Consider the following 16,541-nt stretch of genomic DNA (forward strand, 5'->3'; position numbering starts at 1 on the left):
GCCCCACTGAGCATGCACAATTCAAATCGTTGAATCCGCATGCTATGCACCGGTGTGGTAATACAATTTGCAATTACTCCACTTTGCATGAATCCGCATCACGTGACTTGCCTTGGATTCGATTCCCCCTCAATTTGGAAGGGCTACGGAAGGGCAACCAGGTTTGATAAAACATTCACGTTACGACGTGAATTTGCATAGCTGAACCAGGAGTCACCCCAGATCTGAGTTGCAAAAAGCCCTTGTGATAAACCTCTAAGTGACGTAAGCAGTGAAGTGTAAGAATTGTGAGGATGCAAGGTCAGTTGAGAGGGGGGCAAGAGGGAAGAGAGAGTGAGCAAGGTGAGCATCAGGATGTAAGAAGCCAGGGGCTTATAAAGCAGATTTGCTGACAAGTAATGGTGGCCCAAGGCCGCATGGTATAAAGTCCAAGATCAAGAAGACTTTTGAACTTGGTCTCCCTGTTCCAGGTCCAGCACTTTAAACATTACTTTGTGCTGGTTCTCTTATATCAGATGAAATAGTAAAAAAAACGTTATGAAGGCTGAAACATAGTGGAACAAAAAAACCCCAACAATTAAAGTGCATAATTCTGAATAGAACAATTTGCAAACCAAATGCCTGGATTGGGGGAAGTGGAAAATGGCAACCTTTGGTATGATCCAGATACACTTTTATCACTACTTGTGATAATTTACCCGAGGTGCCCAGGGTTATGATTTTTATTAATTTAAAATTATTATTTGCTACTTTGAGGAACAAAATCCTTTAAGACTGGTAAACATAATAAAACAAGCAATACAAAACACTAAAAATCCACAAAACAGTAATTAAAAATATGACCAGCATCTCAAAATACAGTTAATGAGAACAAATAGATATTGTGTGCCAAGCATGAATGCATAACACTTTCCAACACACACCATTTACAATTTCACTGACTCTGGACTTTTGCAATCCCTTTGGAGTTTTATAATCCAGTCTGCATATTTGTTAAAAGTCCTCAAGCAAAGAATTAAAATTGACTAGCATCCATTAACAAACATACCACAGTATCAGGAGACTGCTGATAAATGTTATTTGAAATGCCATTTTCATATTTTAAGATAAACAAGGAACAGATAAGTTTTTGGAAGCAACATATGTGCAACACAATACCAGGATCTTTAACAAAGGTTGCCTCAGGCCTTGGACAATTTCATACCCAGCTGCGTGGCAAGCCACATTGTATTCTTGGTGTTTGCTTGTTCCTAGCTTAGGGATCCTGATAGTACTAAATGGAAAATAAATTATGGGGTCTAAGCTCAGAATGCTAATAGTGTCCTAAGGCCTGATAGACAAAACATATTTTTCACCATATATTTTAAAGGTGGAAACATCAAGAACATCAAGAAAATATATCTTTGGATATGTGGTCATCTTATTAATGTATATGCCCAGCTCACACAAAGATCCTATGCCCCTCTACTTTTTTGTTTCCCCCACTTACTTTATATTTTAAAAATCCAATTTAAAAAACTTAATTTTTAAAAGTTGCCCATTCAGATCCAGTAAAGCCATGATTGTTATCAGCACCCTGACTACTCCATGCTTGAACCAACTACACCCAACATTTCACATGTTGGGTTTGGATTGGATCGCCCTGGTGGTCCTCCAGCTCTGTAATTCTATGATTCTATGAAATCTGGGCCATGTATGGCCAAGCCACATCAGAGTGTTCAAAATGGCAAAAGTTATTAGTGAGGAAACTAGGCGAGACTGGAGCAACTTGCTTATGCCTGAGGCTACTGGGAAGGGCAAGACTCAGCTGCCTCCCCTCCTCTTATCCTGAGTTAGCTGTGTGCAAAACTACTTTTGCACTTTGAACTCAGTTTGCAGCAAGTAAGCCCCAAAACAGATGGACCAAAACGAGTGGCTTCTGGCTGCTTCGGGGGTGTGGTGGGTTGAGGGTTCGGATTGTATATTTTTAATCTTGTAAGCCACCTCGATTGCATTTTGTAGAGAGGCAGGATATAAATAAATTTTATTATTATTTATTATTATTACACATACCCCCAAAGCAGCCAGAAGCCACTCCAAAGCTGTGCCAAGGCAGCAGGAGCCAGAATTTCCAGGAGCAGATATAACCCACTCCTGGCAGCAGCCCATTGGAGACTGCAGTGGAGGGCTGCTTTGGGAATGGGCTGTCTGGTCACCACGGTCCCAACCCAACTGGGACCAGAGTGGGCTCTGTCTACTGCTTTATGCCGGTTTGTTTCATCCCTAAGCTGAAGACAAAGGGAGGAAATGCAATAAGGAGACTGGGACATTTTAAAAGCAGCTGGAAAATGGAACAACAAAGGGTTAATTGGGACTGTTCCTACCAAATCAGGACAACTGGAGGGTATGCTGCTCCTATATACCAAGTTAAATGGCTTGCATATGGCAAATGTTAGGTTACCTGGGGGCATGATACCAATGGGGATATAAATCTTCACTCATATTTTGTCTACACATGAAAGGTCAAATAAGTTTTTCAGTTTTCTGCCCACCACAGAAAAACAAATTTTGGCACCATTCTGGAGAAGTATCTTAGCCCTGTACAAAAATTCGTGTAGCTTTTCAATATTTTTTGTGTGTGCAGAAGTGTATTTCCTGTGCAGGAAACAGTGTTTTCTGCCCAAAGCACACAGTTGTCTGAACAAAAAAGATGTTTTCTGTGCAATACCCCAGATGGTATCCTGTTAGTGACATTTGTAAGTAAAGTCCAACTTATGATTGTGCATGCATTCGGGGAAGAGGTTCATCACAAAGGTTGGAATTCTCTTCCTCCTGCAATGACCAGCCACCCCTCATAACTCACCTTCCTCCTGCTCCCTGCCCTCCATAGTCATGGAATGACTAGTGGAGAGCAGTGGGTGGCTGAGAAATATCTGTCTATGGTGGGATACAGACCACCCCTTTGGGGCAGCCTGCACCCGCCCCTTTCCCTGACTGTTCGGGGCCTGAGCTGCCACAGTGGCAGCCCCGGAGGCCCCAATCCGCCGCTTTTCCAGGCCTCGGGGAAGTGGCAAACCGCCACTTCCCTGCAGCCTAGAAAGGGGTGTCCTTGGGGCTTCATGCCTCAAGGACACCCCGACAGTGGCAGGAAGACAGAGAAAGGGGCCACTCGTCCCCTTTCTCTTCAGTATCGCTGGCGCGGCCATGTAAAGACTGCACCAGCAATACATGGCACAAAAGGAGCTCTGTTTTGGAGCTCCTTTCAGTGCCACTGAAAGGGCGCCACAGGTGCCCTTCAGCAGCGCCAGTACATAATGTCCGTGCCGTTTGGACGCGACGTGGCCGTTATGTCAAAATGGCAGCACCCATGTAGGCAGGGCTCCACCATTTTGACATACTCAGTACATACTAGGGTTAGGGAGCATCTGAAAAGGATGCTCCCAGGCAACCCTAGCATGTACTGAGTATGTGCTTTTCGGCCCATCTGGACAGGGCCTATGTGCCTATAGCCAGGTGCACAATGATGAAGGCAACTTCCATGACTTCCTGGGGGGTCCTCTGGAGGCCCAGGAAGAGGATGTTGTTCTTGTGCATGACATAGCCAGACACTTTTCAACCCCCTCCCACTCTTCACCACCCACTAAGTAGCTGTGGAGGGGGGAGCTGCAGGAGGAAGGTGAGTCCTGCAGGAGGTATAGTGTGCATTTTAGTTGGCCAATAAAGGTATCACTGATGGATTTTTCCTGCCAGAGAATTAGGGAAAGAGGTTGCAAATTTCCATCATGGTGGGTCTATGCTATGCCTCCCAATGCAGGATCTCAGTTCCCATTTCTTGAACAGAAAAATTATGTGCACTTCTGCACAGAAATCTCTTTCCCAAGACTCTCTTCCCCAAGAGACTTCAGAAAGTGAGAAAACTATTGCAGCTGCACTGTGCTGTTCAATAGAAGTTTCCTAAGTACAATCAGCCCTCCGAATCCACAGATTCTGCATCCACAGATTCAACCACCCACAGTTGGAAAATCCAAAAAGCAAACTTTGATTTTGTGAAGTCGAAGGCTTTCATGGCCGGCATCCATGGTTTTTTGTGGGTTTTTCAGGCTATGTGGCTATGTTCTAGAAGAGTTTCTTCCTGACGTTTCGCCAGCATCTGTGGCTGTCTTCTTCAGAGAATGCTTGCCTGGAAAAAGTGGGTATATCTATACTGTGTGAGCCTGGGAATGCAGGAGAGATTTGCATGTGTATTGTTCTGTGCTGATGGCTGGCCTCAGGCTGGGAGGCTAATGCAAAAGAGGATTGATGTCTGCTAATTGGTCATCCTTATCTGCTGGGAAAGCCCCTGACTCTGAATGGTTTCTCATTTGCATTTGTTGAGTCTTTATCTTGCTATCTTTCAGGACTGGTAGCCAAACCTTGTTTACTTTAAGGGATTCCTCTTTCCTGTTGAAATTGTCCAGGTGTTTGTGGATTTCAATAGCTTTCCTGTGCATCCTGACATGGTAGTGGCTGGCATGGTCCAGAATTTCAGTGTTTTCAAACAGTATTTTATGCCCAGGATGGTTGTGGCATGTTCTGCTACTGTTGATTTTTCTGGCTGGCCCAGTCTGCAGTGTCTCTCGTGTTCCTTGATTCTTGTTTGCACACTGCATTTGGTGGTCCCTATGTAAACTTGTCTGCAGCTGCATGGTATGTGGTAAACTCCTGCGGCTGTGAGAGAGTCTCTCTGGTCCTTGGCTGAGCGAAGCATTTGCTGGATTTTCTTTGTCGGTTTGTAAACCATTTGAAGGTTTGATTTTGCCATTTTATAGCAGGGACACCATTTTACTATGCCATTCTATATAATGGGACATGAACATCCACAGATTTTGGTATCAACAGAGGGTCCTGGAACCAAACCACAGTGGATACCAAGGACCCACTATGTCAGCAACCTCATTATTCTGCCAGGTATTACCAAAAGGACAGGGCAGTCAGTGGGAAATAAGATAGCTGGGTTTTCAATGACTGGTAAGATGCCTTAAGAAGCAATGGAGATGCACAATAGGTGAGAGGAAGAGAGAAATCAGTTCTGCATGGAATCAGGAAATAATGTATCCTGAAAAAGACAGCTGATTAGTTTTAATCTCTCAAAACTACCCACAAATGGGGAGAGGGGCTGAATGTGTCTTGCTCCCCCAGAATTAGGATGGAGGAGCAATAAGCTTGTTGGCATCTGTTAGAGATAATGCTAAGAACATCCACCATATTCTCAAACGTTTACTTGTAAAAATGCAAATCTTTTTTAAAAATTCCAGCCATCAGCCACTGACCTTTTTCCAATGGAAACAGAGACCTGTCTGACCACTGTTACCCTCAAATTTTTCAGTGTTCGAAAGTGGGGTGTATACACATATACCAATAAATTTATTATTCTTTTGCTATACTATCCCTGTGCTCTTTTACAATACTTTAGAAAGAATGCTCGTTTGTTGCTGTGATCCAGAGTAATAAAATAAGGGGAAGTACATTATAAACTAGATTCACACACTGAAAAGCTTTAGGACACATGGCACTGATGCCCTTGGGACTAGCCACTGAGTCTTGCAATGTCACATGATTCTGAGGACCCTATTGGGTCATGATCCTTATGCAACTGGAAATGGATGAACTTGGAAAGTTCTCCAAATCTTTTCTTTATGGACTTTTGAAAAGTCCTTATCAGGAAGGTTTGCATTTCTTATCAGACTTTCATAAATGATAAGGAAGGGTCCAAGCTAGATGTATATAAGAAGCAGCACCCAGCTGTGTTGCAGTACATTTGGGACCCACCTTTCATTTGTTTTCATCAACGGCTTGGGGAGACACAAGAAATAATGAAGTGGCTTTTGCTTCTGGGGCTGGTGGCACTCTCCCAGTGCCTTGTGACCAAGTGAGTATTGAGATTTCAATCTTCTTTTTTAAAAGCACAAACGATTTTCTTCTGTAGAAACTGTTAGTCTCAAAGTTGTTTCTGACTTATGACAACCCTAAGGTGAACTTACCATAGGGTTTTCTTGACAAGATTTGTTCAGAGGGCATTTGCCATTGCTTTCTTCTGAAAATGAGAGCGTATGACTTGCCCAAATTTACCCAATTGGCTTCCAAGGCTGAACAGTGATTCAAAGCTTAGTCTCCTGGAATCTAGTCCAGCACTCAAATTACTATACCATACCATATTCAGCAGATATTTTTCCTCTGTCACTTGCCCACCTTTCATTAATCTTATTCTTTACTATGTAGGGTCCCACTGAAGAAAACTAAATCCCTAAGGCAAAGCCTTAAAGAACATGGGCTGCTGGAAAAATACTTGCAGAAACATCACCCCAACTTGGGTTCAAAATACTTCCCCAGCCTAGCCAACGAAAATGCTGCTGAGCCCTTGGAAAACTACATGGATGTGAGTATTTGTTACTTAAAGGATATACCTGAAATAATAGCCAACACTATTTTGGCTTCCTGCGTTTTGGTGCTGAAAGAAAACTGACTAGTGCTCCATGCTGGCAAAATTATTATTTATTCACAACTTAAAATGAACAGTTTGACAGGTCTGCTTAGGACCTTAAAACTTACATCTTGGTATTCACACTCTGGGCCTACCTTTGAGCAGCATGAAACAGACAGACCAGTCAGCTGATTTGGGGTATAAAAGGACAGCAAATTGCTAGTTATTAAGTTTATTACTGTTTCATTTTTAGTGCCAGGAATTAGGAAAGTTGATTGTGGGGTTTTCTGCATAAGCAGGTGCCACATAACGTGACTAACTTCAGTTACAACTCCTGATAATTATGGAAAGGCACACCATTTAATGCTTTTCCTGAGGCCAGAAAATGACTCAGGTTAATCTTGCCCATTGCTTAAACACCCCCTGTTTGTTCACACATACCCACCCCATGCTGCCTTCCCATGAGGTACTCCTATCTTGATCCCCGCTATTCCACTACCAGAGATTCCCCATAATTCCCTACTGAACCTTTCTCCTAGTTGCTTTAAGAATAGCACAGCATGTGAGCACCAAACTTTGTATCTTTGCTCTTTCCCATCACATTTTCACTTACATATTATCCTTAGTGAGTTTCAAAGTTAAACCAGGACAACGTCCTGAACACAATGCATCATAAGCAGAAATTAGCCAAGTAACTTCTAGGCAAGGTCACAAAAGCAGACTGAACCTAATTCATGACACCTTGGTCTGGAGAGCAATAAACCAGCCACATAGATATAGAGGCCTGTGGGTGATGGAATCCCCCCACCCGAACACAAAAAAAATGTATTAAAAATGGTTTGAGATTAGTGCTTGTAGAACCAAGGAAATTCAACCCATTCAATTCAAATTCAAATTCAATTGAAGAAATTACTCTTTTTGAAAACATAGATTTTGTATTACCGTATTTCAAACACCCGTACAACCTGTGACAGATGGATAAAAGAAATACATGTGCTGAAAACCAGGTCCCTTTCTCCAGTATCATCCCTTCTGGGGGAATACTGTGATAAAGAACACGGAGGCATTCTCTTTTTCATGCTCCATTTCTGCCCTCCACAGATTGAGTACATTGGCACCATCTACATCGGTACTCCAGGACAGGAGTTTGTCGTCCTCTTTGACACTGGCTCCTCTAACTTGTGGGTCCCTTCTGTGTACTGCTCCAGCCCAGCCTGCTGTAAGTAGCTTTCATAAACGTTTGCTGTCGGAGCTGAGCAAGGACTGGTTTCTTCATGATTACCATATTCAGCTGTATATAAGAGTAATTATACTTAATACTAGGTGTGAATAAGTAGCTGCTTAAAAGAGCAGGGAGGTGGCAGCACGGCCAGCCACACTGATAGGCAAAGTGAGGGTATTTTGATTTTGTTTTTTAAACTCCAGGCAGAAAAATATCTTGGGATGATTCTGGGTAGTAGCAAAGGGAATCAGTGTGGAGCTACAGCACATGTGTGAATACAGGATCCAGTTAGCTTTTGTTTGTAGGGCTCTGAGGTTGAAATCCTATTGGGATGTTACACTGGTGTTTGTATTATTTAGGCTATATCTGCACCACTTTAACTGACATGGCTGAGTGCTATGGTATTCTGGGAATTATAGTTTGTTGTGGCACCAGAGGTCTCTGACAAGGAAAGTTAAATGTTTCACAAAACTGCAGTTCTCAGAATTCCATAGCATTGATGGGAATGGGAATGGGGGATGAGAAGGGGATTATTTTTAATTGTATTTGACACTGATGTGTATTGCTTTTATTCTTTCTTTTGATGTTGTAACCTGCCTTGATTCCTCATGAAAAGGCAAGCTATAAATAATAATAATAATAATAATTATTATTATTATTATTATTATTATTATTATTATTATTATTGAGCCATAGCAGTTAAAGTGGTGTCAAACTGGATTATTTCTGCAGTCAGAAGCAGTCCTAGATCCTTGTGTAAGAAGATATCTAATACCCTATCCCAAGTGATTCCCCAGTCTCCTGCTGGGCTTTTACCCCATAACCAGAACAGCCACCATAAAGTCCCCAGAAGTGCTATTGGAATGGCTGGGAAGCTGCTACGCAGTTCCTGTTGCCTCTGCCAGTGTAAATATGCTGGTGGATCTTTATACTCTCCTGGCCTAGAACAGAATCTCAGTCTACATTTGCAGGAAAACTAAGAGATTCCTCCCCACCCACCAACATCTCATGGGCTGGCTGTAAAGAAATAGTCCTCTGGGCATGGGCTAAGTGTTTCTCCCCTTCACGATTACAATCAGCCATACCCTCCAACATTTTACATATGAAAACTGGGACGTACGTGGCCAAACCACATCAGTATGTGGTCAGGATGGCAAAAGTTGTTAATGAAGAAGAAAATACCCGTTAGGAGAGACTGGAACAGTTTGGTTTTGCTTGAGCACATGGGAAAGGGCAAGACTCAGTCTCTTCCTCTTCTTTACTCACACATTGTTAACTGAGTGCAAACAAGTTTTGCACTTTGAATTCAGCTTGCAGTAAATGAAGTGAGCTGATCACAAAGAGGGAAAGTGGGAGAAGGAGAAAGAAACTGAGACATCTTAAAAGCAGCTAGAAAAGTGGGATAACAATTGGGATTGTCCCTAGCAAAGTGGGACAGTTAGAGGGTATGAACCAACTTCCAAATAGCTGAGATTAATGGACAGACTTGAACTATGGCCTCTCTCTTCTTACATCTTGAAGACTGACAGAATGCCACTGTCTCATGGCCTAACTTCTTGCATTTCAGCAAACCACAACCGCTTCAACCCCCAAGACTCTTCCACCTATCAGGCCACCAGCCAGAGTCTCTCTGTCACATACGGCACTGGGAGCATGACTGGATTCCTAGCCTATGATACTGTCCAGGTAAACTTCAGGAGATTACAGAATCATTAGAAGTAAATTTGGGAGAGAAAACTGTGTTAGTATGGTTCTGGGTAGATAAACAAGATCATCACTTACCTGGAGGCATGAAAGTTGTTGTTGTTGTTGTTGTGTGCCTTCAAGTCATTTCCATTCCAACATATGGTGATCTTATGACAAATTTGTCATGGGATTTTCTTGGCAAGTTTCTTCAAAGGAAGTTTGCCATTGCCATCCTCTGAGACTGAGAGACTGTGACTTGCCCAAAGTCACCCAGTGGGTTTTTACATGGCCAAACTGGGATTCGAACCCTGGTCTCCAGAGTCCTAGAACAATGCTTGAACTACTACACCACATATCATGGAAAATACTAGGCATTAATAAATTATATAGGAGACAAACATGAGCTCTTTTAGAACCTTACTTCAGGCAAAATCATCACAATAAATTCTAGCCCTTTTCAATGCCAAGTGGAAGTCAGCCATGCTTTCTATCATGTCAGATGCTTTATAGCCCTTTGTTTTTACAGTTATGGTCAGGTAGTAAAAACAAGTGCTTTATTGTGCCCTGCCATGTATAACTTGTGGGTGATATTCATCTTGGGCAAGCCTGCTCAGGAACATCCAACATATTCTCAACTCACTCAGGAGAGTGTACCAAATTATTTTGTCCTTATTTGGGATTTGAGACTATCTCTGTTCAAACTCTGTCCCAGGAAAGTTTGTCAGATGTTCTTCCCAATTAAAAAAATCAATGACTGAATCAACATTTACTGCTGCTTAAAATTGCCTATTTGGGCATTGAGTGCTTCTTCTACCTTTTTTGGTGTAGTATGGAGGAGTTTGTAAGCACTGGTTTAAATTAACCATGATTTATTGTTATGTCTGGTAAGGATTAAAAGGTAGTTAATTTAATATATCCTTTCTTGAAACAAATCAACCTCAGAACATTTCTGATACTGGTTGATTTCAGTAAATCATTGTTTAAACTACCTACTGTTCTAGATTTGGGCATAATAATCACCTATCGTTAGTTTAAAAGAAGAAAGCTAATGCTTCTAATCTCCTTTTGTGATGCATGTCAAAGAAGGAAGAACAAGAAGGAGTCAGCACTTAACTGCAAGGCCTAGATAGTTTATTTGTGGACCGCTTGCTTATGGTTTAACATAAGCACCCACAATATGCCAGTATTGTGTTAGGTCTTAGAACAAGCCTGTCATGTAAATCAGTAGTTCCCATGGTATCTGATGTGGCAAACCAGAAGTTGGGTTTGTTGGTTTTTTTGTTTGGTTGTTTGGCCTCTAATGTGCCAGGAACCAGTACCATATTTGTGCCCATTAACTATAATTGCTTCATTCTTTCTTCAAACCCTGTTGAGCACAGTCAGCTGGTACCTTGTGGACTAGCACTGATCTATGGGCCATCAAACTGATGTGTAAACCATTGTATTCAACCAGGGTTACAGATGGGGGTGGCTGCAAAATGTAGTGGCTTACCTCAAGTTAACTTTTTGGTTCATGACTGACTTGAGTTTTGAAGTGGAATAACTGCAGCTCATGTTCTTCACATTACACCAGCTGGAAAATGAAAGGGTCTTTATTTTGCTCTCTCTAACATAAAATGTATTTGCTATTGTGCAAACCTCCCTCCACACCCCACCATATGCACATATCAGCTAGGAGCAAGAATCTTTTCTTCAAGTCCAAGGTTTCTTATTGTGTCCTTATGTCCTTCTAATTAGGTTGGAAGCATTCAGGTCACCAACCAGATCTTTGGTCTGAGTGAGACTGAGCCAGGCAACTTCCTTTATTATTCTCCCTTCGATGGCATCCTGGGTCTGGCTTATCCCAGTATTTCCTCCTCTGGTGCCACCCCTGTCTTTGACAATATGATGAGTGAAGGTTTGGTGTCACAGGATCTCTTCTCCGTCTACCTGAGCTCGTAAGTGTGGGCTGCTGCTTATACACCTCGCTGGAAAAAGATGTAATCACAGTTCACCTGCAGATGGACAGAGACAGGGCCTGAGGTGAATTATTTCAAGAAACCTGAGCAGCAAGAGAACTGATTTTAGGTTACACCGACTGGGATTTGGTCCAGCAGTTAATCTCTTCACCATTTCCCAGTTCCACTGTGTTCTGTCTTTTTTTTAATGCACTGCACAAATACACATGTAAATGTAATTATGTATTCACTTTTAAATGTCCCCCGTCCCAATACCTACAAGTACTTCAGGGATTGGAAAGTGGCCTTAGTAACATCAGATAACATCAGCCAGACCACATGGGGTAGATGGTCAAATAGCCTGAAATAACGTAAGGACATTTACTGTATTTTCCTTTCTCAGCGATGACCAGAGTGGCAGCTTTGTAATGTTTGGTGGCGTAGATACCTCCTACTATTCTGGAAACCTCAATTGGGTGCCTCTCTCTTCAGAGTCCTACTGGCAGATCACTGTGGACAGGTAAGCATCAACTAAGTCTGGCCCAACTCTAACCATCACCCCCCTGCTTCATTTATGTGACATCAAGAAGAGGGTGCACAATGTAATAACAAACTGAAATGCTTATGGGATCCAGAGAAAGCTTAGAGAGATAGAGCATGGGCATGTGGAACAAAATTCCAAAAAGCAGCACTGGAAGAAAGAGGTGATCCTCTAAGATAAGTAGATGCCTCAGAGCATTTTCTGTTTCCCCATTGGCATGTTGTGAGCAAAAGAGTACAGCTGTTTCCTTTCTTTCACATTGACCTGACTCTTCTCTCCTCAGCATCACCATGAATGGTCAGTCGATTGCTTGCTCTGGTGGCTGCCAAGCTATTGTTGACACTGGCACTTCCCTGTTGGCTGGTCCCCCCAATGGCATTGCTAACATTCAGTACTACATTGGCGCTAGTCAGTCCTCCAACGGTGAGGTAAGGAAAGGAATGACAGAGGCTTTGAGTGGTCTCCAGTAGGTTTGTCTATAAAAACAAAGCGTAAAGCACAAAGAAGCAACAGAACAGCTGGTACCTACCCATCCCAGTATCCCCTCAGCATTGAATGGCATATCTTCCTTTTTTGTTCAAAATGCTGCTTCTCTTGGAAGCAAGGAAAAGGAGCTTTTTGATTGTATCACATTCTGGATTGGGGCCAGAGCCTGTAAAAGTTACCATTTTGGAGTTACTATTCTCAAAAACATGGGAATTTGGAGCATTTGTAGTCTAAAATTTTACCTTTTCCCAAGATCTGGAGCTTATTTACAAAGGCAAAAATGAACTAGCTCTACTCTCTGACTGCCTTAAGTATGGCACTTTACTACAAAACAGAAAGGGGAAATGGAGGTTTACCATTGATTTAAGAAATCAGCACCCTGGCCTAGGGGTGGGATACTTTGGCAGGTCCAAGGGGGAATTTTCTGGGACCTCTGAGGGTTGCACAGACTATCAAAAATGTCAGGAAAAGTCCTCAAAGAAACTGAAGATGGCGAGAAATCTGCTCCTCATTTAGAAAAATGTTAAATAGTGCAGTGGAGTGTGGGCTGCAACCTATTTAAAACAGGAGTTGCCACTCTGGAAGGGCAATTCATCTGTCTTAACAGCAAATGGGTAGGTGGTCTGTGGGACTCCATCACATACCCATACCCACCCCACTATCCTTCCTGACAAACAAATTAATGCCTTTTCCTTGGCCTTCCCATCTGAACTAATTTCTAATCCAGAATATACAGATAGACCTTTTCTTTTCTCTCATGTTTCAAATTATATTGTCCTGTGACTAAGCCTTGTTTTCTTTCTACTCTGTACCAGTATATGATCAGCTGCAGCTCCATGAACAGCCTGCCTGACATTGTCTTCACCATCAATGGCATTGAATTCCCTCTGCCTGCCAGTGCCTACATTCGTGAGGTAAGTGTCTTGGTTCACCTTGGAGCTTGATGAAGTTATTAATTGGATTACAACTCCATACTGACTGGGGGAGCCTGGAGGGTTGTAGGAATGTTATCAAAGATGTGTGAGAGGATAAGAACTGTGAATTCACGAAAGGGTGAAAATAAGCAGCTGCTTTGAGCCACTTCAGGACATTGTAGCTCAGTGATATTTTCACACATCAAAAGTGTTGATGGTCTGCTTTAACATTTCATAGCATATCAGGACTCCCATAGCATATCAGGACATTTTACACCATACCAGGATTCCCATAATATTTCAAGAAATAAAATTTTCAACTTCTTGACCATAAAAATTTAGGAACTAGATTTGTCTAATGCCCAAACTTGGATCCCACTCAGTATGTAGTGGTAGTGTGTGGTAATTAATTTTATTTTTTACATTTAACAAGTATTCCATCACACTTTAGTTTATCACCTTAGATTCAAATATAACCAGCTTTTTAACCAAACAATGCAATCATATAAATATAATATATATTGCAGGGAGCCTATGCATGTGAAAAGAATATCACCAGACTGTATTCCACACATGCACACATAAAACCCAGCTAAATGCCAGGAGGGGTATAATGAGGAAGTAATTGGTGCTTAGCACAGAGGACAAACACCTATATATCTCATTTATGGGACTGCTCAGATTTCACAGAGGATCCAAATCTGACTTACCAGTAACATGTCAGCATCTAGATCAGGAGTGGGAATGATGCTATGATGCTGCTAGACCACAGCTCCCAGCAGCCCTAGCCAGCACAGCAAATGTTGAGAAACACTGGCAGTTGCAGTCCAGCATCATCTGGAAGGGCACATGATCAACACTCCTGATTTAGATGTTCTGGACAAGACTCATGTTACATGCCTAGTGCACCAGATCCATCACTCACTGGGTGTTGTTTTCTCTTTTTTCTCCCTACAGAGCCAACAAGGCTATTGCACAAGTGGCTTTGAAGGCATTGATATCCCTACTCAGTCTGGTGAGCTTTGGATTCTTGGAGATGTCTTCATCCGTCAGTACTATTGTGTCTTTGACAGAGCAAACAACCAGGTCGGCCTGGCCCCCGTGGCATGAACATGACACCATCCATTGGCAAAACAACTTCCTAATGAAGGATAGCTTTCATTTCTTGGAACTAATTTAATCAATATGCCCCTTCTCCCCAAGCTGTAACATGACTAAAAGTAGAATAAACAAATATAAAAGCAAATGAATTGTTTTTCATTATTCATAGTCCAAATGCACAGTTGGGAACCACCAGCAGGAAAGCAGACTTATTTTCCTCTTACATTTTCTAATTTTAATTTTCTCATTTCCATTCTTCTCTGGATGTCCCAATTATCTAAATGTTGGCTGTCTTAAACACAACATATACTTACCTATTTGTGCTGAACATATTCTGAGAGAGAGCTCCAAGCGGGTACAACTGAAATAAAAAATGTGTAACCTTGACTAACTCATGTCCTTAATTTGGACTCTGTTTTAAAAGGTTCCGGCTAACTTTCTTCTGTCAGAGAGGGCTGGTTTTGTCCTTTCTAAGAAACCTTGTTCCATGAACATCTGAAAGTTGTTTTATTTCTACTGTAAAAGCTACATGTCTTTAAAATGAGCCACATTAAAAATTTCAAACTTGTGTTTAGAATTTGCAAAGCAGCAGGCCTCCATACAATTTGTACAATATTGTGTGCAAACTTCCTTTGAAATTCATTTTGAACACTGAACATTTAAGATCTCCAATTCTAAAAAAGCACTTTAGTAAAAATTCAGGTTAAATTTATTTACATAAGGTTTAGTTTGTACAATTTTTTTTCCAAATGGAAATGTCAACTGCATTGTAATGCTAAGCTTTTACATCAAAATGTCAAAAACACAACAAAACAAACATAATATGGGAGTTCATTTTGACATTTTGCAGCATAGCATAGTAATCCAACTAAGGATACATATTCTTCAGTTGCTGACTTAGGTGAAAGAACGCATATATGAAAAAGACTTCATAAATCAAACACAAGAGGAAAAAGTCTTTATAATATATTTCTGCATATCACCTCAAAGCCTAATACTTTTTACACTGTTAAATGTGTACCATCAAGAGATGTCAATGTGGCTCCTAAATGTGGAGACTCTGGAGATTATCAGACGGAGAAAAAGAACAGAAGTGGGAGGCTCCCTCCTTATTGCGCAATTGCGGGAAGATTATCAGATGACATCCCACAGCATTGCTCCCATCCCATCCTTCTCCCATCAGTGAAGTGGAATGGCCCCATAATTTTTTATTGATGGGAAACTGGAATGTATTCAAGAGGTCTAGGAAGACAAAACTGGATAGTACCATTGTTGTCTTGATATCAGGTAATTCAAAGCAGCTTCGATGCATCCTGCACTAGCGCTATGGGCATGTCTGTATGGCCTGTTTTGTCAATCCCTCTTCCTCAGGGAACCCCATGAAATGCAATTTTGTGAAAAGGGGAATAGGATTCTTTTAACAGAAAATTCTTAGCATATTCTTAAAAATATAATTCCCAGGATTTTCTGGGAAAGTCATAATTAACATAATGCCAAATCTTGATAGATTTTTATAGAGTAAATATGCCCTCTGAGGTAGGGTGGTTGTGTTATCCATTTTATAGCAGTTTGAGAAACTTATTAATGATCATACAGGATGTCTGTGACAAAGCATCCAAACTAGGCTCTTAACAATGTGGTCTCTCTTGCTTGCATAGAGATTCAGCTGTTGGACTGTTATATGCCAAATCATAGTGATTTTTATGCAAGTCTCTTGGAAGACTGCTTAATTTTAATTCTGGATCAAAATCAGCTCATGGTTCTACCATCATGAACCTTCACCAGCACGACTGTCCATAAGTTCTTTAGAGGAAACATGGGGTATAGGTAAATACATATAGTCCACGATTTTGCATGATGCTTGCTCTAGAAAAATATCAGTGGTTTGGAAAGATCATGGCATATTATCACTTTTCATTATGAGCACCTTCTGAGTCCAGATGAAATAGGAAGACAGTAAGAGCTGTTCAACAGTAGATTAGGTTACCTCCGAGTGTGATAGAGTCACCTTCTTTGGAGGTTTTTAAAGAGAGGCTGGATGGGCATGTGTCCAGAGTGCATGGCAGGGGGTTGGACTGGATTCTAAGTATAAGCATTGCATGAAACCCCTTTTGGCGGCCAAATGAACAAACAGAAAGAACTCGCCATTACTGAGGTAATTTAAAGGAAGGAAGGAAGGAAGGAAGGAAGGAAGGAAGGAAGGAAGGAAGGAAGG

General features: G+C 41.6%; 1 protein-coding gene across 1 annotated transcript; it reads left to right on the forward strand.

The window, feature by feature from the left end:
- Positions 1–5,831: 5,831 nt before the first annotated feature.
- Positions 5,832–14,420, forward strand: LOC121914267 (pepsin A-like). Its single transcript, XM_042437549.1, has 9 exons — positions 5,832–5,887; positions 6,238–6,394; positions 7,541–7,658; positions 9,229–9,347; positions 11,085–11,284; positions 11,688–11,804; positions 12,109–12,253; positions 13,127–13,225; positions 14,183–14,420. The coding sequence occupies exons 1-9, from the start codon at positions 5,832–5,834 to the stop codon at positions 14,333–14,335; spliced, it is 1,164 nt and encodes a 387-aa protein (XP_042293483.1). The 3' UTR covers positions 14,336–14,420.
- Positions 14,421–16,541: the final 2,121 nt, after the last annotated feature.

Source organism: Sceloporus undulatus, chromosome 1 (assembly GCF_019175285.1).
Source record: "Sceloporus undulatus isolate JIND9_A2432 ecotype Alabama chromosome 1, SceUnd_v1.1, whole genome shotgun sequence".
Taxonomy (NCBI): domain Eukaryota; kingdom Metazoa; phylum Chordata; class Lepidosauria; order Squamata; family Phrynosomatidae; genus Sceloporus; species Sceloporus undulatus.

What these genes read in the sequence shown, in the direction of transcription:
- LOC121914267 (XM_042437549.1), top strand. Translation starts at nt 5,832, where the DNA reads ATGAAGTGGCTTTTGCTTCTGGGGCTGGTGGCACTCTCCCAGTGCCTT. An exon ending in TTCTCCGTCTACCTGAGCTC is followed by an intron (nt 11,285 to 11,687) that starts GTAAGTGTGGGC and finishes TTCCTTTCTCAG; the next exon opens with CGATGACCAGAGTGGCAGCT. An exon ending in CCAGTGCCTACATTCGTGAG is followed by an intron (nt 13,226 to 14,182) that starts GTAAGTGTCTTG and finishes TTCTCCCTACAG; the next exon opens with AGCCAACAAGGCTATTGCAC.